General features: G+C 40.2%; 1 protein-coding gene across 3 annotated transcripts in view; it reads left to right on the forward strand.

The window, feature by feature from the left end:
• The window catches only part of Arhgap6 (Rho GTPase activating protein 6), a 505314-nt gene that overhangs the window by 232047 nt on the left and 245686 nt on the right, over positions 1–27581 (forward strand). The window contains exon 1 of one of the 3 annotated variants that reach the window (XM_075957614.1): positions 21286–21584. The exons of the other annotated variants lie outside the window; for them this stretch is intronic. Coding sequence (XP_075813729.1) covers positions 21540–21584 — 45 coding nt within the window. The 5' untranslated portion in view covers positions 21286–21539. Of the gene's footprint in view, positions 1–21285; positions 21585–27581 lie in introns of those variants that run through there. 3 annotated transcript variants of the gene reach the window in all.

The following is a 27581-nucleotide window of genomic DNA, read 5'->3' on the forward strand; positions in this document are numbered from 1 at the left end:
ACAGTAAAAGAGCCTGATATTGATTTCTCTTCCCTCTGTATGTGACAACCAGGATGTGATGGGACATTAACTTTGCCCAACTTGTGAGACTGAATCTCTTTTGATTCACTCATCAAGTATAGGTGCCACACAAAGAAACTTTGGAATGGGTATGAACCAAACCACCTATTGCTATATTTTCTGCTTGTTCTCATTCAGGGTTCCTCAGCCTTAGATTGGTTGAGATTTGTGGCTAGGAAATTGGTGGGTTTGAGGATTGTCCTCACAGTAGGATGGTTGGCAGTACCCCTGAGCTATATGCCCTGGATGCCAATTGTGTCTCTTTCCCTAACTCAGTCACAACAACCAAAATTCCTCCAGATGTTGCCCCTGGACAGAATCACCTTAGTTGACGCTAGTTCTTTAGCTACTTAACTACTAAGTTTGATGGCATGTAACTGGTGGCCTGAAAAAAAAATGTTGGCTATAATCACATGACTCCCCTCTAGGATTCTGTCTACATACTGTATCTCAGCTTTGTGTTCAGTGTGGAGAGGAAGAGGTAACGTGTAGAATGCCCACACTTTTAGGTATGCCTAGAACAATCATGTTTGTACCTAGAATCCTACTAAGTAGAACAACCCTGAAAGGTGTCCAGGGAAGGATGGATTTTATCTGGCCCACTTTTGGCTTTTGGGAATAGGGAAGAATTTGAAGGAATCCTACAATCTCAGTGAGCCCTTCTTTTACTCAGCGAAAGTTTTAGACACCATCCTTTCTTGCAATCGGAGCCTGGAAATATTCCATCCCTGTAGGGACTACGTTTACGAATTCTGAGCCTTAACACTTTCCTGGGGATTTTAGGTTTTGTTCAAAGTAGGCAGAGTGAACTTAGCAAAAAAGGAAAATAACAGTGTTTTAGAATAAAGGATGTTTGCCCAATTAAGAAAAAAAGATTCAGAAGTTCTGAGCAAGAAGAAATTATGTTATTACTGGGCTCAGGCCTCCTGCTTGGAAAAATTTTAAATGTTTAGAACAGACTAGGCTGCATGACAAGTGAGCTGAAGAAACCAGGTGGTAGTCTGAAAAACAATCATTTTATTTTGTTCTTAAGAATAGGGGAAAAATGTTTTCCCTTCTCATTAAATCCTGTCATATGTTGTAAAGGCTGCTCATTAAAGCTCAGAGTGGACATTTGCATTGTGCTGTGCACTGGCATGTGCCTTTATGAAAATCTTCAAACAACAAAAAATCTCCAGGTAGTAATGTGCACTTGAACCTGTAATCAAAATTGTCCTCTCCCTTGGAAGTGTGAAGACAAGATGTTGTGCAGTCTGGAGGAAAGCTAAGATAATCTAAAGACCTACCCTGTGCAAAGAACTGGAGTTAATTACTATAGCTGCACTCAGTGACTGTCTCATATTTGGCTTTTAAAGTGGTAGGAATTTGTGGAATCCATTTGAAAATGTTGAGCATGCAATCTACCATCTTCGCCACCATTTTCTTTCTTGGCACTTGTGAGCCTTTTTGGTCTTTAACTCAGACAAAGCCCTGGTCTTGAGAACACTAGTTGAAGATCTCTTTCAGAAAAATCAAGACCAGCTGGCCACCTCCACTGATAAGTCTTTGCCCAGATCTCTTTCCCTTCACAGTGTCCTGTTTTCTCCCTTCATGCACTTGGTGTGGTGCTTGTAACACAAGGTCTCTCTAAAAACCCTCCTCAAGGTTTCTCTCTCTCTCTCTCTCTCTCTCTCTCTCTCTCTCTCTCTCTCTCTCTCTCTCTCTGTGTGTGTGTGTGTGTGTGAAATTTTCTTTGTATGTAATTTTCTTTGTCCAGTCATCTGTTGGTAGACATCTAGGCTGGTTCTATTTCCTGGCTGTTGTGAATAGTGCAGCAATGCACATGAGTGTGCAGACATCTCTGTGCCGTGCTGCCATATGTGTATATACAGTAGTGAAATGGCTGGCTCATATGTATGATAGCTCTGTTTTGCTTTTTGTAGAACCTCCATACTAATTTCCACAGTGGCTGACTAATTTACCTTCCTGCCAATTGTGTGTAGTGAGTGTTTCCTACCCCCAACACTACATCCTCACCAGAATCCATCATCATCTATTTCTTACTGCTAACCATTCTGAGAGGAGTCAGGTGGAAATGGTCCCAGAAAATCCAGCTGTTGAATATTTTCCTGATTGGTGACTGATGAGCAAGGGCCCAGTATATTGTGGGTGAAGCCACCATGGGCTGATGGTTCTGGGTTCTATAAGAAAGCAGACTGAGAAAGCCATGATGAGCAAACGAGTAAGCAGTGCTTCTCCATGGCTTCTGCACCAGCTTCTGCCTCTAGCTTCCTGCCCTGTTTGAGTTCTTGTCCCGACTTCTTTCAGTAATAAACAGTGATATGAAAGTGTGAGCCAGGGGCAGGGAACCCTGATAGCTCTATGGGCTGACCAGGGAGGGGGACTTGATTGGGGGAGGGGGAGGGAAATGGGAGGTGGTGGTGGGGAAGAGACAGAAATCTTTAATAAATAAATAAACGGAAAAAATAAAATAAATAAATAATTAATTAATTAAAAAATAAATAATAATAAAAAAGAAAGTGTGAGCCAGTGGCTCAGAGGTTAAGAGCACTGACTTCTCTTCCAGAGGTCCTGAGTTCAATTCCCAGCAACCACATACTGGCTCACAGCCATTCAGATTGAGATCTGGTATATATAATAAATTTATATTTAAGAAAAAGAAAGAGTAAGCCAATTAACTCCCCAGTTATACTGTTTCATCACAGCACGAGAAACTCTAACTAGGATGGAAGAAGTGAAGATTTCCTCACCTTCTGCCTGCTGACTTCTACACACTTGTTAATTATTTGGGTTTCTTTGCTAGCCAGAAACCTTTTTAATATTAAGCTTTTAATTAATTCTCTGAGAATTTCATATTCCAGATACATTCCCCTGCCTGACCCACCAAACTTTGTGTACTCCCTTTCCTCCCAACCCATCAAATCCATTTTTTTTAACCCATCAAATCCATATACTTGTAGATGTGTGGACATTCATTTACTAGAGTGTGGTCGGCAGGTCCACCTCCCTCTCCCTGCAGCTATAAATTGCCGGTATTAGACGTAGTTTAATTTCAGTGGCTTCTATTGGTGAATTATTGGCAATATTTCCTTAGATATTCAGAACATGCTTGCCTAAAGCTGCATCTTGAAATGTTTTCTCCATGTCATTTTCATTTCTGGTTGCTCTTCCATACAGATTTGCATTAGGAGTAAGCCAGTGAGCTATTCCCTGATGGTCCCTGTTCAAGTTTTTCCTAATGAAATAATTGATTGCAAAATTGTCATTGGCTCAAAAATTAGTAGGCAAGCTATGCATAATATCTAAGAAGTGGATGTTTTAAAATTATTGAGTTGTATCATGCTTTGGGAAGCATGATATTTCATTATTTTCAGCTAGTTAGAATAGTATCTTAATAAGTCATTTTATGAAGGCGGAGGGCCAATTCTGTGTAACTGCAAGAAATCAAGTAACATTATCCCTTTACTCTGTTTTGTAAGAGAGAGCATTCTAAATGCCACCAGAAACTTAATCATAAACATATTCAAAATGTCAGATCAATCAGTATCTCATTAGTGTGCCAAAATTTGCAAGGATACTAGATTCTCCTGGGCATACAATTCCAATGTTTAAAGTACTGGTTTTACATTACTCTACTGAAGATATTGGCCAGTTTTATCTTTTGCCTATATACCCCTACTCTAATGTTGCTTTTTTAAACTGTCTTTCAAGTCTAAAACATGATGCCATTTTTGCTCAAAGAAAGGTGTTCTTCACTACTTACATCTTTACTTATTTGTGTTTATTTATTATATGTGTGTATGTTGGTAGCTGTGTAGGTCGGTATAACGATATGGAAATCTGTTGGTCAGTACCTACTAAGGAGGTATATTGGGATTTTCTGTAGAGGAATGTCTCCACTCTCAGCAAATGCTCACCAAAAGGCATGTGCTAGAATGTCCATCCCAAACTGGTAACAACAGGATTTCTATTAACAGGCAGAAAGAAAAAGAGATATGTTTTACTCATGCAATGGAATACTTCTCAGCAGCAAATATTAAGTATGAGTATATGCCACAACATGTAGTGTGGATGAAAAAAGGCCTTGGTAAGAAGATTGTCTACTGTGTACAGTGTGATTCTATTGAACTAAAAGCTCAGAGTCAGACCAGCAAACCAATGGGACTGTCAATTAAGAGATGGTAACATTTGGGGATTGAGAAAGGGAAGAGACCTTCAGCACCCAGAAGGACAATTGGCAGTGGTGGGTACTTCAGGAAAATACATTGATATGTGTGCTTATTACTTCAGCACTTACTGCTTGTATACTATTTTGCAATAAAGCTTTAAATACAGAACTAAAGGCAAGGAAAAGCACTCCCATCTTTTTTCTTTTTCCTTTTTTCCTCTCTCTCTCTCTCTCTCTCTCTCTCTCTCTCTCTCTCTCTCTCTCTCTCTCTCTCATTTTTGAGACAGGGTTTTTCTGTGTAACAGCCCTAGCAGTCCGGGATCTAACTCTGTAGACAAGGCTGGCCTCGAACTCACAGAGATCCACTGCCTCCTGAGCGCTGGGATTAAAGGCGTGCACCACCACCTCCCAACAGAACATCCATCTTTATAATGATGGAGATGGAATAGCACTGCACTCAGCCAGTTTATTATGAATGTGACTTCTGGCATATACCTCATAAAATAACCGTGTAGAGCGACACAACACAATAGGTCTGGACCTGTGTTTGGGACTGTGTTTTGGCAAATAGAATATTTATTTGCATTAGATTGTCTCCACCGTTTAAGTATGGAAGACCAGGTCTTCCCATGGCAAGTATCCATCATGGGCAAACCTAAGAAGGTGGAGTTCTAACTCCAGATGATGAATTACCTGAGCACACACCATGCCTCTAGGCTTGCTAGCCCAAAGGAGACACTGAAGACTCAAGGAAGAGCTGCATGGTGGGACTGATTGAGCCCGAGAAGGAAATTCGTAAGGATATCATCTTTCTACTTCTGTTTAGTCTTAATTTGGTGAAGTTTTCCAGAGATAGTGGAGACTGGGGGAGCTGTTTATACACAGAATGTTGTCTGCCTCAATTGCACACTTGAATTTTGGCTGATTGCCCAGTCTTTTGTGGGAGTCCAAATAGAATGTGTGTGCTTCTCAAAAAAAAAAAAAGAGTCAGTTTTAGATTTTACAAAAGGATTTAAGTGTTATTACTCCCCAAGGAGAAATTTGAGGCAGGTTTTTCTTTTTAAAGGAGAAGGCCAGAAGAAATGGCTTGAAGTTTAAAAAGAGTTGCTTATATAATTGGCTGATATATTGAGTTAAATTTATCTCCTTCCATGGATGCAAGTTGGGAATTATAAAAGAAAGAACTACATTAAATTCTAAAAATGAATATGAGGAATGTAATAACCCAGGCATTAGAGTGATTGATGGCCATTCTTAAAAATAACATTGCCATAAACTACAATATAAAAGTTTGTGTATATATGCAATATGTACTAACATTTTGATTTTTCAAAATCTCTCATTTAAAAACAACACAATCTTCTTATTGAGACTATATATTACGCATAAATTCATACACACCTTATATATATGCACACGGTATGTGTATATGTATACACACGTACATATATATACATATGTATATATATAATGTGTATATGTAGACATACATGATGTTTTTAGAATTGCTATCCCCTAAGCTACCAGGAAAGTGATAAGAAGAAACTGTAGTTGATTGTTTCCTAGACTCTCAGAAGATTCATGATCTTCATTCAGCCTCTCAGATCAGTTATAGCACCTCAAACAACCATGTATTCAAAGAAATCCAATTGCTTTAGGAGAAAATGGCATGGTGTATATAGTTTTGTGAATACTGAGCTCTAGTAGTAGAAGGTGAAGTGATAGCTATTCAGCTGCTTAGGTCACAGTGTTTGGGTTACTGTTGTTTCCATGGACATCTTATTAGAAAAATTGTATCCAGGTTCTTTTTCTTTCCCTCGTGGTCCTGAAAATAGAATGGATTTGATGGAATTGAGGCTATTGGAACAATGATCCAATTGCCAAATTCTTATGCTCTAAGGCTAAGTGGAATTCTTGTTTTGCGGATCAGAGCATTTGGATAATGTTATCTTAAGTTACTCTGCCTGTTGCTGGTCCCATGGAGTGGAATTGTAGAGATTTACATTTTAATTTCTGATGACAGAGTTGTATAGGGCAGATTGTACAGATAGGACTCACAGATACCAAAAGACAGAACTCAGATTTATCAAGTGCCCTTTGGAAAGGCATTTCATAGATTATAATTTTCAGTGGGCAGTCAAATGGAGGAGTCTTGACTCCTGAACTCTGAAGAGATTAGCATGCAAGTGAGAAACAGCACCCATTGAATTCCTTTGTGGGAGACCCTTTAACACATTTCAAACCATATGTGTGTTCATTAAGTCTGGGCCAAAGGAATGCTTCTGTTGTAACCATCACCAGGCTACTCCAAGGAACAATTGCTGTAGCTGCAGTTAATTCTGGTCCAGATTCATTATAACTTTGTTGGAGCTGTAAATACTCATAGCATTTGTTCTCTTCTTCTGTAGTCATGGTTAAGAAAAGTGTTCAACAAATATTCTTCCAGCTATTACTATACAGTAGGAAGGGGATCAGACTTCCGGATAAAAGATTAATGTGACAGTTCTGTTTTTGAGGAGAACATTGTTTGGAAAGATATATCAAACAAAACAAATAAGTATTCTAGCAGAGATGCCAGTAGGATGGCTGCAGAGACTCTTTTAGGAGCATGGTAATGCGAGTCAGGAATTGTCCTCTAGGAACTCCAGAGAAGCTATTAGGAGTTTTGGTCGCTAATGGGAAATGGAATACGTGGAAGGGAAGAGAGGTGATGGATGCGATGGAAGAAGAAGGGCATATAACACAGAGAAATCTCTTCTTGTAAACAAGGAATCTTGTTTAATGTGTGACCTTAAATCGCAGAGTATAAAAAAACAAGAAGATGCATGGTTGTGTTGTGGAATATTCAGAGCATAGTGAGGATGCTACGTACACTGAGTTAGTTATGGAAAGTGAGCTGGATTTCTGAATAGCCCCCAGAATCTTGACTACTCTGAACTTTTGAACATGCATACACATATATGTATATGTGTCTATACATACAATGTGACCTTCCTCTAAAGTCACAGTCTATTATAAAGCTTTATGCCATAAAAATGCAATTTAGAAAATGAATTTGATTCTTGTAAGTGTGCTAGGGTTTAAATGACAAGGTAGAATCAGAGGACTCTAGGGACTAAGTGAGGATATGTATGGTTTCCAATCGTCTGCTTTTCTAGTCTCAAAGCACATGGCTCATTGTACTTCAGTTCAGCACAAATAAGTAGCAAGCTTGGTTCAACACCAAGGAACCAACATGTGTTCCAAAGTAGAATGCGTTTCAAGGAACAAAAAGGGCACGAACAAAGCTTAAAACACTATCCAGTGAGAAGATTTTGTCAAATGATTGAGATTAGAAAAATAAATACAACAAAGGAGCAATTAAATGGTTGTTTTGTATTGTTGGTTATATGTTTGTGATTTGTATTGTTCGGGAAGAAATGGGGCTAGAGGTGCTTTCTTTGATTAAGTCTGATATAAACAATTTGGATGTTCATAGAAATGAATATATGGAAGAGAGAATCTTTTCTTGGGATTTGTAAAATCCCCGAGGGAGAAGATGAAAGCTCAGAGTATGAAAAAGAGAGAAAGATAGTGCCATTTCACTGTTTAAATCTAGGGGTCAGTGAACATTGTCGGTGAAGGGCCAGACCCTGTATGTTTTCTGGGATGTCCAATGACTCCTTGTAGCAGCTGCTCAGCATTCTCAGTTTAAGGAGAAAGTAACATATACAAATACTTAGTTGGATGGGCAGGATTGCGCTCTAAGAAGTCTTTATTTACAAGGGCAAGAATCTGAATTTCAAATACTTTTCACACATCATGTAATAACAGTTCTTTGATTTTTCCCAACCATTTGAAAAATGAGTTCATTCCTGCGCTAAATTTGAGACAAACATCTCCTCGCAAGTTTGTCCTTTCAGAGACTCCCAGTTGAAAAGCAACATCCTTGCCCTTTTAAGTTTAGGAGAATTTATTGAATGATGATTTTCCCCCCTTTGGTATTTTCCTAGGTTTCTCTCAAATGCTTTTGGTGCCTGTGACACTTTCCAACACCAGTCGTCATGCATTTATTAAGCACTCACCATGAACTGAAAAGCTGAGGACAGACGTCAGAGGAAAAGAAAATATTAGCAATAGGACCTGGTACAGAAGCTCCTCTATTTATGGAATTTCAACTCGTGCACTTTCATAGATACAAACAAAAGCAGGCTCTGGAGCAAAGCCCTCTGGCTCACTCCTTACCACCCAAATATGCGTCAAGAGCTTCTGGGAGCTCTTTTTATTTCTACTCCCTCCTGTCTTTGATTTTTCATTTACTCAATCCGTCAGCTGTTTACAGCATTTCTGCTTAACCCTCGTCTTGTGTGATAGCCTCATGGGACGTGAGAAAGGGAAAACATGCAGGGAGGAGAAACAGAAGGTAGAAACAGCTTGTAAGAATTGAGATTTCTCAGAAAAACCTGCCAAGATTGTTGAGAGAACAGTTTTCAGGGCAAAGATGCTGTCCTGCATATTGTAAGAAGGTACATGCTTCTAATAAAAGGTCTTCTAGGGAGTACTTAGATTATGCGGTAGTGTTTTAAATATATAAAGGCATAATATTCCTTGAATTATAATGAGGTTACAGCCCAATAAACCCATCAGAGATTGAAAATGCTACAAGTCAAGTATGCATTTATGCATCCAATATCCTTAACCTGCTAGATCCTGTAGCTAAGGAGCATGCTACACTGTGCATTATTATGTGGTTTTTCCATGAGCACAAGACTGACCAGGATCTGTTGGTGGCTGCTGCTGGCTGACTCTCAGAATTTTTTGTACTATATATTTCGAGTCAAGGAAAAAAAGTTTGAACTTGAATGGATCATTTCTAATTAATGAATATCACTTTCTTCTTTTATTTTTGAGATTATAATTATATTATTTATCCTTCCTTTTCCTCCCTCCAAACCTTTCCATATCCGCCTCCTCACTCTCTCTCAAATGCATGGCCTCGTTTTCCACTAATTATTATTACATGAACAGCCCTCCTCTCCGCTCTCCCCCACTCCTAAGTACAACCCGTTCAGTCTGTATAATGCTACCTATATGTATGCTTTCAGGGCTGACCGTTTGGCACTGCACAACCAATTGGGATACTCTTCCCTGAGGAAGACTGTTTCTCCTACTCTCTGTATTCCTTAGTTATGCATAGTGCTTCGTGTAGGGTAGAGGTCTCATAGGCTTTCCCCTGTCCACTTTGGCATGGCTATTGGTGTCATCCCTGTTCACTTTTGAACCATAATAAAGTGGGAAAATGGCATTGTAAATCAAGGCCCATCTGTACCTATACAACGTATACCATATACCCACACTCCCACCACAGCCACCAATTCTGTCTGCTTCTGTGCCATTGTGAAGCTTCTGTGCATAGCATTTGAACTTTTGGAAAGGATGTCCTATGGTGTTCTGAAACAGTTTTCCTGTACACAGAAGGAGCAGGAAATGCGTGGGAGTTTCTAGATATACATACAGCAAACACTATCTTAAACACTACCAAAATATTGTTAGGCCAGCAATATAGCTCGCTGGTGGAGTGCTTGCCTGGCATGAAGCTCTAAGTTAAATTCTCAGTACTCCCCAAATGTGATGATTGAAAAATTGATGAATCAGAGAGTCTTTGTGTGCGTGGTAGAATGGTCAGTATATTAGGCCAATTTGTGTTAATTCAGGAGAACTCAAGCCAGTCATAGGTGTTTTCATGGGTTTGCAGCTTGGGAATCTGTCTGACCTTAAACTAAGTGGTGAAATGGTAAATAAAGTTGATGAAGCTGGTGAGAAATGCCTGCAGTGTGAGCCAGCAGCTCTGATACTTCAGAAGATTTCCAGCCTCTGAAATGGAACAAGTGTGATGTGGGCAAAGATGCCAGATAAAGCATTCATCAGAAAGGATGGCAGAAATGCAGAGGCCGTGCCTGAGAAGCTTGAGCCACAGAATCTGAAAATGTATCTGGATGCTTCAAGCTTCTACCATGTTCAGGGCCTGCTATAGACCCAGAATAATAAACAGCTTTTCTAGTTTATTTTTTTTTGAACAGCTTAAATATTTCAGGCCATGTTGTACTGATTCTTTTTGGAGTTCTGCTCAGAACATCTCAGATCTTTTTATTTGAACCAACTCCTTCCTTCCTTTTTACATTGGTTTTAATGTATAAGCATAAAGACTTGAGTTCAGGTACCCGGCACCCATGTAAAAAAAGCCAGGTTTTACTGTGTATGCCTGCAGTTCTGCTGCTGGGGAGGCAGAGACAGTCAGATCATCAGAGTTCTTTGGCTAGCGCTTAGCTAAACTGGTGAGCTACAGGATTAGCCAAAAGACCCTGTGTCAAAAACTCAGTCAGCAGGTGAGTCAGGAAGACAGGGGATGTTAGTGACCTCTGGCTTCTACACACACATGCACATATGTGCCTGTTTCACCACATACATATACGCCCTCAGAAATAAACACACACACACGCACACCCACACACATACACATACGCGCACACACACACACACACACGCACACACACACACACACACACACACACCAATTCTCTGTGTCATTCCTTAGCTTCTAATGAGCAACTCTTGAATGTTTCCAAAAGATTTCCTATTGGTTCTGGAGCAGTTTTTCTGTACCCACAAGGAACAGGAAATTCCTGGGAGTTTCTGTCATCCTGGGACATCCCGTAGATCATGCCTGGTGGGAGGAAAACTATGAAGTCAGAGGTCCCTCGGCTTAAAGAGGAACAAACTCTGGGATTTCTTTATACTCCAGATCTCTCCCATCAGAGTCAGACTGAGGCTGGGATAACACTAGACACTGTTCCCGGAATTTACTTCTTCCATTTCCCAGCCCTATATCTATCCTTACAAGTTTCTCTGGGGAGCACATTCTTTGAAAATCATCCCCATGTCAGTCATTGTCCTATCATATTTCTGGAGAACTCTACCTAAGTCAATAAGCAATCACATAAGTAAGACAAACAAAGAGTTTTTGCCTTCGGTTATCACGGGAAGAGTAAATGAAAAAATGGCCTCAGTGAAAAAAATAGAAGCTAGTCTTCAGCCTTAGGCCACTCAGGTTGGGCTAGAAAAACAGGGAAAGGGTAAAGCATTGAGAGATCTTAAAGCTAGCAAGCCTATAGGGAAATTGTGGTGTAGTGCAATATCTCCAGCTACAGGACTTCCAAGCTCAGTTTAAATATTACCAGGGAAAAAGATAACAGTCCATCCTGCCTTCCTTCTCTCTGTCCACCTTCTTCCCTTTCTTCCATAGAATTTATATGCCACGCAGCTCACTCATTTAAAGTAAACAACAATCTCTTCAATCCATTTTATACCATTTTTACGAGCACTAAGAGAAGCATGATACTTTTGATCTTACTAACTTATTAACCACTTGAGTGCCTAGTCCTCAGAAGCCACAAATGAACTCATGCTCTGTCTTAATTTACTTGTTTGCATATTTCATATAAATAGAATCATACTGTATGTGATCTTTTCTGATGGGCTTCTTTCAGTCATCATCAATATCTTAAGGTGAATGCAGATTATATAATGTAACTACACTTGACCTTTTATGGTCAAGTAACCTATCGAGTAGACAGATTTTGTCTATTCATCAGCTGATGAACATTTGAGTTGTTCTGACTATTGTGAATATTTCTGCTATGACAATTTTTGTGCAAGCTTTTATGTGGATATGCATTTTCATTTCTCTTAGTTATCCACTTAGAATTGATAGTGCAGACACAAAGATTTCTTTCTTATCTATAGCCAAAACCTGAGTCTTCATAACTTCCACTCTCGGTTTTTGTCCAAGCTTCTCCAGAAAAATGCACAAAGACTTTTCTTTCTTACAAATAACATCCCTTCAAATCTTTCATCATTGCCTTAATGTCCTTCTTCAACTTTTATAGATTGACTCTCTTCTGTCCTTTTAATCATTGCAGTGCAGCGACGGTACTTATAGGGGTGCAAACAGAGAGCTTGGAAGTTGTTGCAATATCTGTTATGATGTAAAAAACAGCTTGCTTTTGTTCCAAAGCTAATGCTTTCCCATCAACAACAGTGAACCAGTAGTGGATTATTTTTAATTTTCCAAAATCAGAGGGGGAAAAATCACTCTCTGGGTAAGAAGACTCTTTAGTAGACGCTAACAGGGTTTTCCCTTTAGAAAACCGTAAGGACTGGTCAATTTCATACATACATTATCACTTTTTTTAACCTGTTAATATGAAAAATTCTTTGTTTGTGAAAAAGAAAAATAACATATCTTGAGAACTTTGAAGACTTCATGTGTCCTGAAGACAGTAGGCAGAAAACTTGATGACGTCGCAGGAAAATGAAAGCCAGAGTTCTACTGAACTGGGTAAAATGTGACATTCATTCTTTTTCAGTAGCTATCAGTGTATCTGATTCTTCCTGTTTAGTCATATACCAAGGTATATTTTTGCATCTTTTAAAATATGATATTTAGGGCTTAGCATAGCTTCCGGTATTGTCTCTATTGTCTCATATTGCCTGTTTGACTTTGCACAAATCTCTTGACCAAGGACAAGCCATTGTAAGCATCGTTTTCTGCATCTCCTGACTATTTCTGTGATTCTCGAATTGTGTTGTACATAGAGATCTTGTTTAAAATGTCAGTTCTGAGCTGGTGCTTAAAGCGATTCTAATCAGTGTGTTCTGAGGACTTTCTTCCCAATAATAATTTAAAAACCTACATTGAAATGTGTGCTGACGCCGTAGCCCTCAAGATTATTCTTTTGATTACTAATTAGCCATTTATGCTTGGACCCTTTCTTCTTGTATCATCTTCTGATGATAAGGAAGAAAATTTTATATCTTCATGTAATATTTTTTTCATCTGTACTGTGTGTGTTTGCAAAGAAAGATGACAACCAAAATGAAAACAAAGAAAAAATTCTAGTGTAGATCCTGCTTAGTTCCTTTTACTGGAACAATTTTTATATAAACTAGAATTTCTCAACCTCTGTGCTATGGACATTTGTGGCCAGACCATCTTTTGCTGTATGTGAAGCTGTCTCGTGTATTCACAATAGGATACCGAACAACATTCCTGGCCTCTGCACATTAGATGTAGGGAGCAGCTCTCTCTGCTTTCAGGTTGCAGCAACCGTAGCTGCTTCTCCTTATTACCAAAGGTGCCCAGGGGCTGTCTACTAATTTGCTTCAGTTGAGATCCATGCTCATAAAATGTGGTCCCCAAGAAAAGAATTTAAGAAATCTTTGTTTCCTTTGTTTGGTTTTTGCTGTACTACAAGGCAAGAAGCTGCTAAACTGTTGGTGTTCTGACCTTGTGTGTTAAACATTCCTCAGGATTCTGGAATGCTCTGGCTCATGGTATTTGTTGGATTAATGGGCTCCAGATAGGTTAAGTGTCTTGGCAGGAGAGGGGCATTTTGTTTCATTCTCTTCGTTTTATTAGATGCCTGACAACAAAATTTTAATGTTGGCCTCATATGTTCTCCTTGTTATCATAAAAATGGATCTATCACAAGATAGATTTATTGGGGGAGTACCATTGCATGTGCAAATGTTTTGAAAACTATAGTCACCACAGTAACACAGGGTCACCCTTTGTATTACTGCTGCGCCTAGAAACTAAGGCATTTTTGAGGTTACAAAATTTGTTTATTTGGAGAAAAAAGCCAAGTCCTGTAAAAGGATGCCACAAATGGCCAAGCAATCTACTGGCATTCCAACAACCTGCCATGTTGTGTGGTTCCTGATGTTAGCTTAGCTATAATCTTTTGCAATGTGTGAATTTATCCTTTGGTGGCACAATACATATACTTTACTAGCAGGGACAATGTTTTCGATAGGAGATATACTACTCTTACGTAGAAATTCTTAAAGAGTGACTTTCCTATGGCTACTAAAGGTTTCGCAACCTCAGTAATCTTGGTATTATGGGTCAGATCATTCTTATGATGAGAGTTATCTTCTATTCGGCATTTCTTCCAAGTTGTAAGAGGCCATGGTAGCTCTAGGCATTGCCAACTGTCCCCTTTGTGAGCAAAATCATCTCCAGTTGGGAATTGCTGACCAAAGAGATATGGAGAGAGATACTGGTAAATAAATGAATGAGTATAACTAATCATAAAATATGACCATTATGTTGAAACCTCCTTGATTACTGTGAAAATTGTTTTATGTTCAAATTTCTATTTACATTTCAATTGCACCATATAATATGTGTATACAACAACTCTCCTCTTGAATAAAATGAAAGTAATCATGTTTTCCTCGCATCAATATAATGAAGATACTATTTGTGGCTTCCATAGAACCCCTGATTTAGGTGCTCAATAAACAGTGAAATCAATATTATTTAGAATAATCATTCTATTACTTGTAGTGGTGTCCCAGTCTTGGAAATTCTGCAATTTGGTATTTGAGCCACCATGAAGATGAAGAATGTTTAGGATTACAAAAAAGGAATATAATAGCATTGATTGTGGCTATACATGAAAAGTTATTTTTCTTTTTTTCAGCTTATAGTAACTGTATATAAGAGCAGGTTTCATTATGACTTTTTGAGGAAGTACTTAAAGCATTTTAATCATATTCACCCCTCTGTTGCCTCCTCCCAATCCTACTCATCTCATTTGTCTTTCTACTTCTACTTTCATATCTGTTTTTTCCTTGTTATTGGATATTCTTTTATTCTCTTCTTCCTCTTCCTCTTCTTATTCCTCCTTCTCTTATTCTTCTTCTTGGTAACCTAACAGTCTTAATTAAAGGTTTTTTTTTAAATTTGAGTGTGGATGAAGTATTATTTAAAAGAACATGATAACACAGTAGAGGGAAGCTCACAAGACATCAACCTTAAACAAAGAACTACAGTCAGCAAGGATTGCTGAGTGTGGGAGAAATGATCTTCTCCAGGGAAGAGCGCACCATATGGTTATCCAATACTAATTAGTCAGGAATGTACATATAAGTAATATTACCAAGACTGAGCTGGTTATATTTATGCATTTAGAAATAATAATGATAAGCAATTAAAGAGAGACAAGCCATGGTTTTGAGAATGTGTAAGGGGTGCTACACCATAGGTTTTGAACGCAGGAAAGCGAAGGGGGAATTGTTGTAATTATATTACTATTTAAAAACTAAAATGTAGAAGAAGAAAAATAAGTAAGAGCATGGACAACTTATCAGTGACTATGCCACTAAAGAAAATATCTCTCCCTCTTCCAGAAGCCATTAACTGCCTCAAGGAGGGTTTGGCCCTCATGAGTCCCTCCCCTCTCCATGATAGGTGTTGCCAGATACAGTCTAGTGCACCTCATGTTCAGTTAATTGAAGTAGCCATCAGTTCAAGAGTGAATTGGCCAAGCCATTTCTTGATTCTCAAGCAGCAGTTTGGAAAGTCATAGCTGGAGGGATTGTGTCCTCTCCTTTTTTGATTAATGACCCTTGAACAGAACATTTATTTTAGAACCATCTCTCTGTGGGTTCTTTTAAAGGGCATTCTCCCGGGATCCTTGGCACACTGAGTAGCAGTTCTTCAGTGAACATATCAGATAGCAAGTACAGTAGAACCAATGGTACCTTAATGGAAACCTATCGTAATAGTTCTTTACCCCAATCCTCCTTTGCTCGCCTTCTCCCCTGCATTCTCAGGTCATCATGTTTCTGTTCATAATCGATACATAACTCTGTGATGTTCTTTATGCTGGTGATTGAGACCACAGACAGCACCGTGAGGCTATACCAAATCCATGCCAGTCTCTAATCTCTTCCGCGTGATTGCAGTTTCAGGCAATATTCTTGGGATCATTAGGAATTCTTCAGGCACTAGTCTTGATCCCAGATCTGCTTTCAGGCTGAGGGTCATATCTTTAACTGAGTTGGAGAAAGGAACAAGGGCCTTTTTTCCTTTCTTGGATCCTTCTAGGGATTTAGCAAGTGAAGTAAGGAATTGTGACTATCGAACAAACTGATCATTCTGAAGTGGCACATAGGTTTCCAATTTGTTCTTTGAGATTGCCACCCCCCACAAGCTGGTTGAACTTCTCCCCGATGAAATGTCCTCCACCTAAAGCATACCAAGTCTCTCATTTGTTCCTGCTTGTGAGTGGGTGAAATCAGCAATGACATTGTTGATGCCAGGGCCCCAGCAGAGCTAGAAGGCCCTCCTTTAATTTCAGGAGAGATGATATTGAAAAGGGGGAGGGGCAAGGAGCTACTTCCTAGCTCTTCTTTATCCTGGGATTTGGTTCTTTAATTTAATTTTCGTAGCTCTGTGAGAAAGCCTAAAAGAGAGTCAACTCTAAACTATGTTCAGCCTTTATATAAACTATGTTCAGTCTATTTATATGGTAGAGTAAATAAAGCTTTTAATTAATACAATCCATTTGGGAAACTGTGGGGCACTATCCAGTAACATTAAACTCAGGCATGCTTATAGCCCTACAACTCTATTTCTAGTTCCTTACCCTGTAAAAAGGCACCCATGTGTGCACATGGGGATATGTGTGGAGATACTCAAGGTATGTGATTTTCACTGGTCCTAAATTGGAATGACCATAAATGTTCATTAGCAGTTAAAAAATATAAACAATGGTCCCACATGCAATGGAATACCACACAGCAATGGAAAGGACAAGCTACAATGACATTCAACCATACAGATGAACTTTCAAATATAGTATTGATCAAAAGAGGCTGGATGTAATAAAATCATATTTATGCATGTGTCTATGTATACATAAAGTTAGGAAATGACTAACAGTTTTGGGTGCTTAGCTTTCTAAAATATGGTTACTTTCCATCAAGTGTGATTTTGCATCCTCTTGCACCAAGGACCATTTGGCAATATTTGGAGACAGTTTGTGTAATTGGAGGAGAATAAATACTGCTGGCATCTAGAGTTAAAAATAGGTGGTGCTTCTAAACATGCTATAGGACACAAGGCTGCTCCACAACAAAGAATTAGGAGTCCTCCAAAGTCAGTGGCACGCGATTTGAGGACCTATAGTGTAAAAAGGAAGACAGGAAATGAAATCAATCAAAAATAAGATACTGTTGGGACTAGAGAGATGGCTCAATGGTTAAGAACACTTGTTTGTTTTGCAGTACCCGCATGGCAAATAACAACTGCCTGTAACTCCAGTTCCGGAGTATCATACAACTTCCGGCCACCAAAAGCCCTGTACGCAAATGTTGTACAGACATACATGCAGTCAAAACACCTATACACATAAAATAAAAATAAACAAATCATAAAAAATAAAAGATGTCTTCCATTTCAGGATGAGGCCGTGGCTATGAATAGCAGGGGATCGGGACCTGGAGTTAGGAGCGCTCCATTCCTTAATGTGGCTGAAAGGTAGATGCAGAAATGTTCTGTAAAAATTAGTCGAGTTGCCCCTAAATTGCTCTCTCTTTTTCTGTTTCAAAACGACAAACTACTTTAAAGGGCTGGGCTATCAGGATAATAGGATGGAGGAGTGGCGACACTGGATTTGGAGTGGGAATACACTGCTCAAGCAGATCCCATAGCCAATGCAATAACATTGATGGAGCTAAGCACTCTCCGGTGTGTTCTTGGCTCCTTCGAAACCCCACAGTTTAATTTGCTTTCACAAATGTAATTAAGGTTTTCCTGAGCAATGGTAAGCAATCACCCTTGAGTTTTCACCAAATAAGGAAAATTGTAACTTAATGTATAGACAGGTAGACTCCATTTTAAGTGGAATGTTCTGGGAGACAAGATTCAGTGTTCATAGTGCCACCATGTCTGGGAGCAGGAATGCACCGGCGCTCTACTATTAACGAGGCACACACGTGCTTTTCTCTTGGCGATGATGCTGTTAGAGTAACTCAGAGATTATTTTTGAGTTGCCTCTGGGGAGAATGATAAATATAGAGAAATTTATTTTTAAGTGGAACCAGGCCTAGGGATATAGCTTGGAGGGGGGGGGGGTACTTGCCTACCATGCATGAAGTCCTTGGTTGCATTCTAATGCCACAATAACAGAAGAAATAAAGAATATTATAATGAGTGGGTAGAAGTTTGAGCCCAACAGAAAAGGTTCTTGTTTCCTGCAGTGTCTCCCATTATCCTAAATGTTCAAATATGAACTTTGAAGCCTCATGCACCATAAGATACGATTAAGCTCACCCAGAGCCTATGGACTGATGCACTGAATGGGTTTGGAAAAGTGAATAATTTGGGAAGACACACCTGGAGATTCAAGAGTAGACCTGGAAATAAATGTACTTAAATAGAAATAACTGGTGAATTTAAATTATTTCTAAGTGCACAGACCTCTTAGTACTATGTACAATCTTTAAGGTCCTGTTTTGTGACTTGTGCCTTCAACACATGGGCTGAGATTTGAATGAACAGATGATGTTTTTATGAGGTGTCTTTGCTGGAGGACTAACCACTCATCTTCTTAAATCCTTGTCCTATACCACAAAACCCCTTCTACCATGGGGTGTGGGAGACATCACATTGATTTCATGGCAACTTAATAATAGCACTTTAGAATGAAATATTCTAGAAGACAAAAGTCCTGTCTAAAATGTAAGGGCGCAGATTGGGAAGTGTGAATTCTTCTATTGCTGCATTTTCAAGAATATAATGCAAGCAAATTCGGGGACAACCCAGTTTTAAGAGGTGAATTGCTCAAAAGTAATGATCAAAAGACTCTGGTGAAGGGTTTTTATCAAAGAGAATCTCAATGTTTCTTATTTCGATATATTGTTAATGTAGCATTCCTCAAAGAAACAGATGCTTAACTGAAACTCCAAGCTTCAATGATAAAAGAAAGATTCCTGAAGCCAGAGTTCATCTTGTTTGCTTGTTGGAAACAGGGCCTCACTGTGTGGCCCCAAAGCTAAGCCATCTTATTCAGCTGGAGAGTTCATCTGGGTAGAAATCGGTGGAGCAAAAGTCCCTAAACCTGGCCTATCATGGTTAGTCCACCTCCTATCTCATTTTCATTCACACATCCTCCCTAGGCTGTGGCAGTTGTGAGTCTTTGAAGGGCGGAAGATTACAAAGTGTGCAGTAGTTCTCTATTTTCTTTGAAGACTTCCTTCTAAAGGTTATTTTTTCAGCAACCAATAAGAATGAAAGTAAAAGGAGAGGATTTTAGTGTGTCATTTTCCCAGTCCTGCCTGGACATGTTTGAGCAGGGAAGCCTCTAAAGTGAACAGGTTGAGCCTATGCTCCCGTTATAGCAAAGGAGTAGGGGATTTGAGCAATGCAAACTGCAGGGAGAACGAGAGGTGCAGGCAAACAACTGAATGTCTTGCTCATAATATAGGCAACATTCTGGCTGCAGATTTCTGTTTGAGAAGAAGCTTGACTTTAAGTTTATTTTGTATGTTTCATGGCAGTGTAAAATACACACAGCAAAGGGCGTAAGTGGCACCAGTCTGCTGAACTCTATGGTGCAATGGCTGTTTATGCACAAATACGCTCCAGTAACTGTCTTACAGATCAAACCACAGACCGTCTTTAGCACCCCAGAACACAAATTGCTCTCTGCTTCCTTCCTAGTCCCCATTCTCCACCTTGATCATTGCTATTCTGTCGTCTGTTACCACGGATCATATCTGACTATTTCTGAGCATTATTTTACTGTGCACATATCCTGACGATGACTTTTTTTTGCACCAGTTTACAAATGTTTAGAGTAGTCCCATTGTGTGCAACTATGCCTGAAAATATTATGAACACAATTGTATGTGGTGCGGTCATTTTAATGATTCCCATGTATGCGTGAGTGGAAGGCAGCTATGCTCATCTCTATACCACCAGTGCAGCACCAAAGAGAATCGTTGCATGAGAAGGCACGCATGCAGTCAGCTTCAATATAACTGTCCAGTTTTTCAAATAGTTGGACCATTGTGAAATTATCTAGGATTCCTGCTCCTTGGTGCTCACAATTTCCACTGTTTGTTATGAATATGCTGCCAATTGTTTTCAAATAATTATATGTCTGTTGGTGAACAGGCCTGTCCACATGAATTAGACAAGGACCATGTCCTGCTTTTTTCTCTTTGCCCCTAATACAGATCCGGCAGAGGGTGTTTCTATAGTTCAATAGACAGGACACTGAAGAACTAGCATTAAGTCATCCCCAAGGCCACTTCCCTCACCCCAGCTACCAATCTGGGGCCTGAGTTAGTGAATTTCACGGGTCTGGAGCCTCCGCTCTCTCCCCACTCTACCCCCACCTCCTGCCTTGTCTGCATTTCTCTCTGAGGAAACTTGGTGACTTTTTTTTAATGAGGTGTTTTAAAGGACAGGTTTCCATGGAGGGATTTTAGAGCAGACACCAATTGTATGAGTTATTGTGCAGTTCCAGTGTGTGCTAAAAAAACGAGTTGATTTGCCTGGCAGTGTTTGCCAGTAGTGTTCCTCTTTTCTTTCCAAATTTTTGCAGATCTGTTTTCCCCGTTGACACCTAAGGATCAAAACAGCAGATAGCTCCTTGTTCAGTGCTGCCCCTTACTCTGCAATGCATGCTCAAACCCAGCCGGGGTGGAAACTCACTCCTGTTTTAACAAATTCTCTACGACTATCTCTTTGGGCTTCCCTACACTGCCTAGTGCAAACTTCCTTAGCCTTTCTGTCCAGCCTCCAAATCATCCTCCTAGCTTCAGCAGGTCCCAGAGGCAGTATTGCTTAGATCCTTCTCACGTGCCTGAGATCTCTGAGGGTCCCAGCATTTTGAGACTCAGATCAAGGTTTTTCAAAACCCTCAACTCCCTTGAGATCGATGGGAATTGCCTTCTAGCAACAGGCGCCCAGCTCTTTGAAAGTTAATCAAAATTTCTCTTGGAAACCTAAGCTTTTCTCTGCGCAGGTGTTGAAGCCCCAGCCTTGAATATCAGGACTAGGGGGCCGGGGAGGAGTCAAGTGCTAGGAGGCGGGACATTGGCCAACCTGACACCTGTCTTGGGCGACCTCAGTGGCTGCAGCCTCCAACAGCTGGCAGCGGCCACTGCCTCAGCAGGGACTGGCCAGGAGCGGAAGGAATTAAATGCCCGCCCATCTCATCAGACTTGGCCGCTCCCTCCTCCTCCTCGCCCTCCCCCTGCTCGCTGCCTCCTCCTCCCGGTCCCCACAGGCTCTGCCTCGGGACTTCGTGCCAGCGACTCGCGGAGCCAAGCTCGAGCTCAGTGCGCTCAGAACACAGCAGGGCTGACGCCCAGAGCTTACTCTGAGATGGCAGTGAAGTAAAGGGAACCTCTAAGAGACACTGTGACTCTAGGCTGAGCAGGAGAGCCTGCTGCTCCTCCAGGCGGGGACATGGGGGACCCGTCCTACAGCGAGAAGCCGCGACTGCACTACGCGGTAAGTGAGTGTCCCGGCAGGCACGGAGACAAAAGGGGGCGCCACTTTGCTGGCAAAGAAGGGGGACTGCGTGGAGGTGATGGGGTCCGCTCTCTAGAGGTCTTTTGGCTGGGGAATTGGGTGTGCCAGGTACCTCACCCGGGAGGTCCACCTGCTCCAGAACTCAGCCATGCTCCTCGAAATCCATGCATGAAGCCGTCGGTGCACTCAGTGTCCCTTGACTTGAGCAGTGGTCACTGAGTCCACTACCTGGGGCTGGACCCCATCACTACCTTGCTGCTCTTGGTTAGATATAATGGAAAGACTAGAATTGAGGTAGATAGAAGTGAAGGCTATCCACTAATCTGGATGTGTGGCCAGCGGAGTTGCTGGAGAAATGTCGCAGGGAGCTTTAAGTGCACCGAGTTTATTCCTTGGAAGGAGTTTGTACGTTTTCCTAGGAGTGTGCAAAGAGACAGATTATCTGCTTAATTTAAGGGGTTACCAGGAAGTCCTCTCTTGGATCCTTCCTTACCTCATGGTGACCTCTCTTCTTTCTGTTAACTTCAGTGTCGCACAAATATTTATTGGGGGCTTATTTTGTGCTGTCGCTGCAGGTACCCACCGAGCATATGCAATATATGGAATGCTTATGGAACTTGTGTCCTTTGAAGGAGTCCATGTTTCACATTAATGGCTAACCAAAGAAAATTCTAGATTACGCAGTTTTTTTTTTGAGAGAGAGAGAGAGAGAGAGAGAGAGAGAGAGAGAGAGAGAGAGAGAGAGAGGAAGAAAGAAGACAAGAAGGGAGAAAAGAAAGATCTTTGAGCAATGAGCACTACTTCTGAAGACTGTGAGGGGACAGACAGCAGCTTTTAAACCTTTTATTTTCAACCTTGAAGATGTGTAGTTTTGAGATGAGACGCCACAGTTGTTCTGTCGTCTGCTGGTTTACTGGGTTTTCTGTGACGTGCTTTTTTCACTGTTGAGATTGAGCATTCTGACTGCCAATTTGAAAAAAAAAAACCTGGAGAGAAACAGACAAGACAAAGAGCTGACAAGAAAAAAAAATCAATATTTATAGTAAGGCAAAGGCTGTCTGGAATTTGCATACTCCCATTAAAACTGTATTTTTTATTTCAAGGAAGGCTTTGATGCAGTCAGGAATGGTAGGCTCAGAGGTTCAGGAGCTGCCTGGGTTGGTTCTAGACTGGTCACTGAGGCAAATTGAGCACCTCTTATCATTTCTTTCCACTGGAAAGGTGAGGGTGTGAGCTTAGGAAACTGTTAAGTTTCTTTCATAGGCTGATTTTCAAGGAACAAGAAACAGCTCTTTCTCTGGTTTAGCATAGCTGTTTGTCCGGAAAAGCCAAGTGAGCGTTGCGCAGTTACTGATGCTTGTTCGTTTCTGCGGAGGCACTGGTGGCTCTGGGATTGACCTTTTAAAGTAGTCTTAAGGGTAATCAGGTTTCTGTAATGGTTGCTATTCTGTCCTATTTGTGCACTCTCATCACCTGCCTTCAACCTATTGTCCATAAGCTGTGTCCTGGTGCCTTTTGGTTTGTAATTACAGGTCATTTTGAGCCCCTCCTTAGAGTGCTGGTGGCCAAGGAAAGGTGATAACTGGCTCCTTACATAAAAACCTATGTGACCATTTAATGAATGGCTATTACTTCCATATACAAATATATAAATACAGCCCAAGTATTTCATATTGTCATTTTAATTTATCTCTCTTAAAATAATAAATTCATGGTCAAGCTCATGGTACAATATCCTCTTAGGCTCTAAATGTTTGATGGTAAACAGCTCTTTCTACTAATTTGGGCCTTTATGCAGATGTGCTTTGTATTAGGACTGGGAAAGGGAAGATTTTAGAGAGCGTTTCTGAAAGAAATCACCTGCGTGCTCCGAATACACACACACACACACACACACACACACACACACACACACACACACACATCCGTTATAATGATGACGCACTTGTGTTCAGCAGCATAGTAGGTGGAATTCAAAGTAAAACTTGTTGCTTTTCACAGTAGCAAGACCCTTAGGGGCTGAAGATTCACTGCTGAACTCTGTCTACCTCAGTCATTTGGGTTTTTAATAATTCTGGACTTGTTTTGTCCTTCAGCACAAATATTCCACTTGCTTTGCTCTATGGGGTTTGACTGCACTATGCTCTCCCTGGGAAAGACTTCCCCCTCTATGAGTCTTTAGTACTTCTTCACTCCCCTGAAATAAAACCCAGGGATAAATAGTTAATATTCTTTCTTTGGAGCATTGTATTTCCTGTCCAAAGCAAGACTACATATACTAAATAAGTGCTTGTCATTTATTCACTCAAAAAAAAAACCCTTTGTGGAGCGTCTATTGTGTGTTATGTATTTGAACAATTTCCCAGACTCAGGACACTCCATTCACCTCTTAAGGTCCACTTTAAACATCACTGAGAAAATGCATAAGTGATAAGAGCATTGAAAATTTATGGTATCAGTTACTTTTTCAAAGTGTGGTACAACGATGCTTTTCTTTATCTTCACTGCAGAACGAATGTATCATAGCAGCTTATGTTCCTGTTCAAAGTGTTCCCTCCGTGGTTTTCTCACATTCAGTTTCTGGCTATTCCATCATTACAACTGGGTGCTGTCCTTGAGTACCTCTTGGTGACTTTATCAGATTTGGGGATGCTTTCTCTGGCTCCAAATTGAAGAATAGAGTGTATCTATAATGCGACCTATCTTCTAACAGAGATGGGAGAAGATGACCTGTGTTTTATAATAGCTAGGAAGAATGTTGTAAGCCATTTACATATTTGAGAGGAGTTTAGGAAATCAAACCTTCCAGACTTAGTTTGTATGGGCTGTATAGGGAATAGAGTATAAATAACAAGGATGCCAAGGATGTCATGAGTGAACCAATGGTTTTTGGCCACACTTCTGGAGAACCTACAGGCTATTAAGCATCATCAGACTTCATTTCAAATTTCAAAGTGAGGGCTGGAGAGATAGCTCAGAGGTTAAGAGCACTGACTGCTCTTCCAGAGGTCCTGAGTTCAATTCCCAGCAACCACATGGTGGCTCACAGCCACCTATAATGAGATCTGGTGCCCTCTTCTGGCATGCAAGCATACATGGAAAAAAATGTTGTATACATAATAAATAAATAAATCTTAAAAAAAAACAAATTTCAAAGTGATTGGAAAAAATTTGGGTCAGTTTTAGCCTCAGATTCAAGTAGTAGACTTGTGGATTATGCAGATTTTTCCATCCTCTGGTGTAAATAAATCAAACGGAAGAGCAGGAGAGTTGAAGGTGGTGCAGAAATAGCTCAGTGACAGAACCAAGGACATTACCCAGGTGTCCTGTCTTGACGGAATTCTTCTGTGTTATTTATATGGTTGAAACAGTTAAACCCAATTATTTCTCTTCCTATACGCCCTGTTGTAGTAAACATCTAGCAGCAAAATATGAGGCTTTTAGGGATTTAATATGGTGTTTAGTAATTTAATATGTTCATCCATATTGTCAAATCACATGGTCAAATACGCTCTTAATGTGCATAGTATATATAGTCCGAATTCTAAATTTTAAATTTCTAAGAAGATCAATGCCATAAACTCTTGACTTCCCCAAAAAGGCATTAGAAAAAAATTAGATTTAAAAATTGGCCCTGTGACTTCAGGGAGTTCTCTCCACGTCTTTGCTTTTGAGTCATTGACCTTTGCTCTTCTTGAACTGGACAAAAAATGGCAAATGAAATGCTCAGTATAGCCCGCATGAAAAGGCACTGGACTGAGAGCATTCATTGCTGTTTGATTGGTAGATAGAAAACTCCGTGGAGTACTGGGTGCATCTTGTCCTTGCCATCATACCAGTATCTAGCAAAGTGTTGGGAGCCTAGTAGGTGCTTGTTGAGCATGTCGTGATGGCTAGGCTGCATGAATCCTGTAGAGATGAGACCTAATGTTGATCTGTTCGCTCTCTTCCATTTCTCTCAGCAGACTTCTTAACAGCTCCATTGCTGACCTCACTTCCTGTTTGGTGTGCTTACCCTGACATCTGTACTTTTGACCAAAACATTGTAATCAGAAGTTGACTCCACCCAGTTCCACTTAACAGTGTTCTAAGGAGCTTACCCAAAAGATTAAGCCCTCTACCTTGGTAGTAAGTCTTCTCTTAACACAGGATCGCAGAGGTCTTAGTACAAAACTTTTCGTGTGGTCCCTCCAGAAACATTCATTTTCCATAGACTTTGAAGCCATTAGAGTTGTTTTACGATTCAGTAATGTTGAATACAGGATGTTCTTTGGTAGTTCTGAAGATGTCAAAAGCTGGGCTCTGCTGTAGGGCTGTATAGATAGAAATCACTTGCCATCCATAAGTGCTTGCCAATGGGGACAGCTAAGAAATGGAGCAGATCTTACTATTTGCTTTGCATTTATCTTCTTATAAAAGTTAAAAACAACAATGAAACTTCAACTTGTGAATAAATGAGAGGTCACTGAATTCCCTTGATGAACACCTCTACTCATTATAAATACCTTTCCTACCCTCCCATCTTCCCAGCATGGTATTTTTTTTTTTTCGGTTACATTCTTACTTGGATGAAGCCTCTTTGGGCTGGAAGACCTATTGTTTAAAGAAGACATGCCTCCCAACTTCCAAACTATTCAGTAAGCATCACTGTTACTGGATAATCAGATTCCCACTGGGTACTGTATAGTAAAGATATCAGCCAATCACTGAAACAATTTTTTCTGGGGATGAACTTCTTCCCCCATCTTGTGATAACCCTTCACTGGATGGATTTGATTTTCAACTTGGTTGTGAGAGTATTTTCCAGTCATAAGAATTCTTTGCTGTATTCTTGGTTCCTCATTTCCTTCTTGATAGTTTCTAAACTCTACCATCTCAGAAAACAGGTGGGGGACCATGTATTAAGAAGCATCCATTAATAATAAAAGGATACAGTGAAATTTAGTGCTTTAAGATCTTTGGTTTGCTTCTATTGCAAGTAGAATAAATTCGTTCTTGACCTTAACCGTCTAAACCCTCTTACATGATCATTCTCTGCTTCTTGCTTCTTATCACCTTTCTCTAGTCTGGTCACAGTATTGTATGATCTATAAAATTGACCACTTCCTCCTTGAGGAGCTTTTGTATCTGTCCTTTAAGCCGAGAACAGTCTTTGTATGGCACTCTCTTCTGTAGCCTTCACGTTATTGGCAGGGAAAGAGTCGCCTTCCTTGAAGGCTTTCTTCAAAGTGTTTCTGACCCTTCTCAGTTACTATCGATCATACCTCACGAGCCTCTGCTTTAATTGGGTTTCTTATCATATTTTATATTCAGTGCTCATTTCTCTCAACAGAAGTGGAAGCTTGTTCAGAACAAGCCTTCACCAATATATTTCCATCTTTTCTCCACTGCCTAGAGTAGGCAGTGGAACAAATTAGCTTCTGTTTTTTACATAGACTAATAGGAGTTTTCAAAGTTTACTTGTCATTCATTATTTAGTGGGTTACAGATAGAGTGGGCACTATTAAGATGTTGCCTTCATCTTTTTACAAAATTCCTACTAAATGAGCATCCAAGGACCAGACTGGAAATCAATAATCTGAAAAACCTTTGTGGGTCATTCTGATATCAGTCACGTTTAGAAACAGTAGATACTGACTTACTTAGCTCACAACTTATTACTGAAGCAGCAAAAGCTTGAATCTGTAAAATTCTAGGAATAAACAACAAAGCAGCACTTGATAGCACAATGCTATACTTTATGTGATGCCAAAGTGGTAGAGTGCAAAGTTTCAGAGAGCTCCCCAGTTTTAGAGGTTAGTGTTCATTTAAGTGAAACTGTCTTAGGATTTTGGAGACAGAGAAATGCTCCTTGGTCTGTATATTGTGGGCTGCCAACATGTCCCCCAATTTTTGTTTTTAATTTAAGTCAGTAGTTCTCTACGAGGGGCCATTTGACAAGGTCTCAAGGCAGTTTTTTTAAAAGTCACTAATGGA

The sequence above is a fragment of the Microtus pennsylvanicus genome, chromosome X, assembly GCF_037038515.1.
Source record: "Microtus pennsylvanicus isolate mMicPen1 chromosome X, mMicPen1.hap1, whole genome shotgun sequence".
Taxonomy (NCBI): domain Eukaryota; kingdom Metazoa; phylum Chordata; class Mammalia; order Rodentia; family Cricetidae; genus Microtus; species Microtus pennsylvanicus.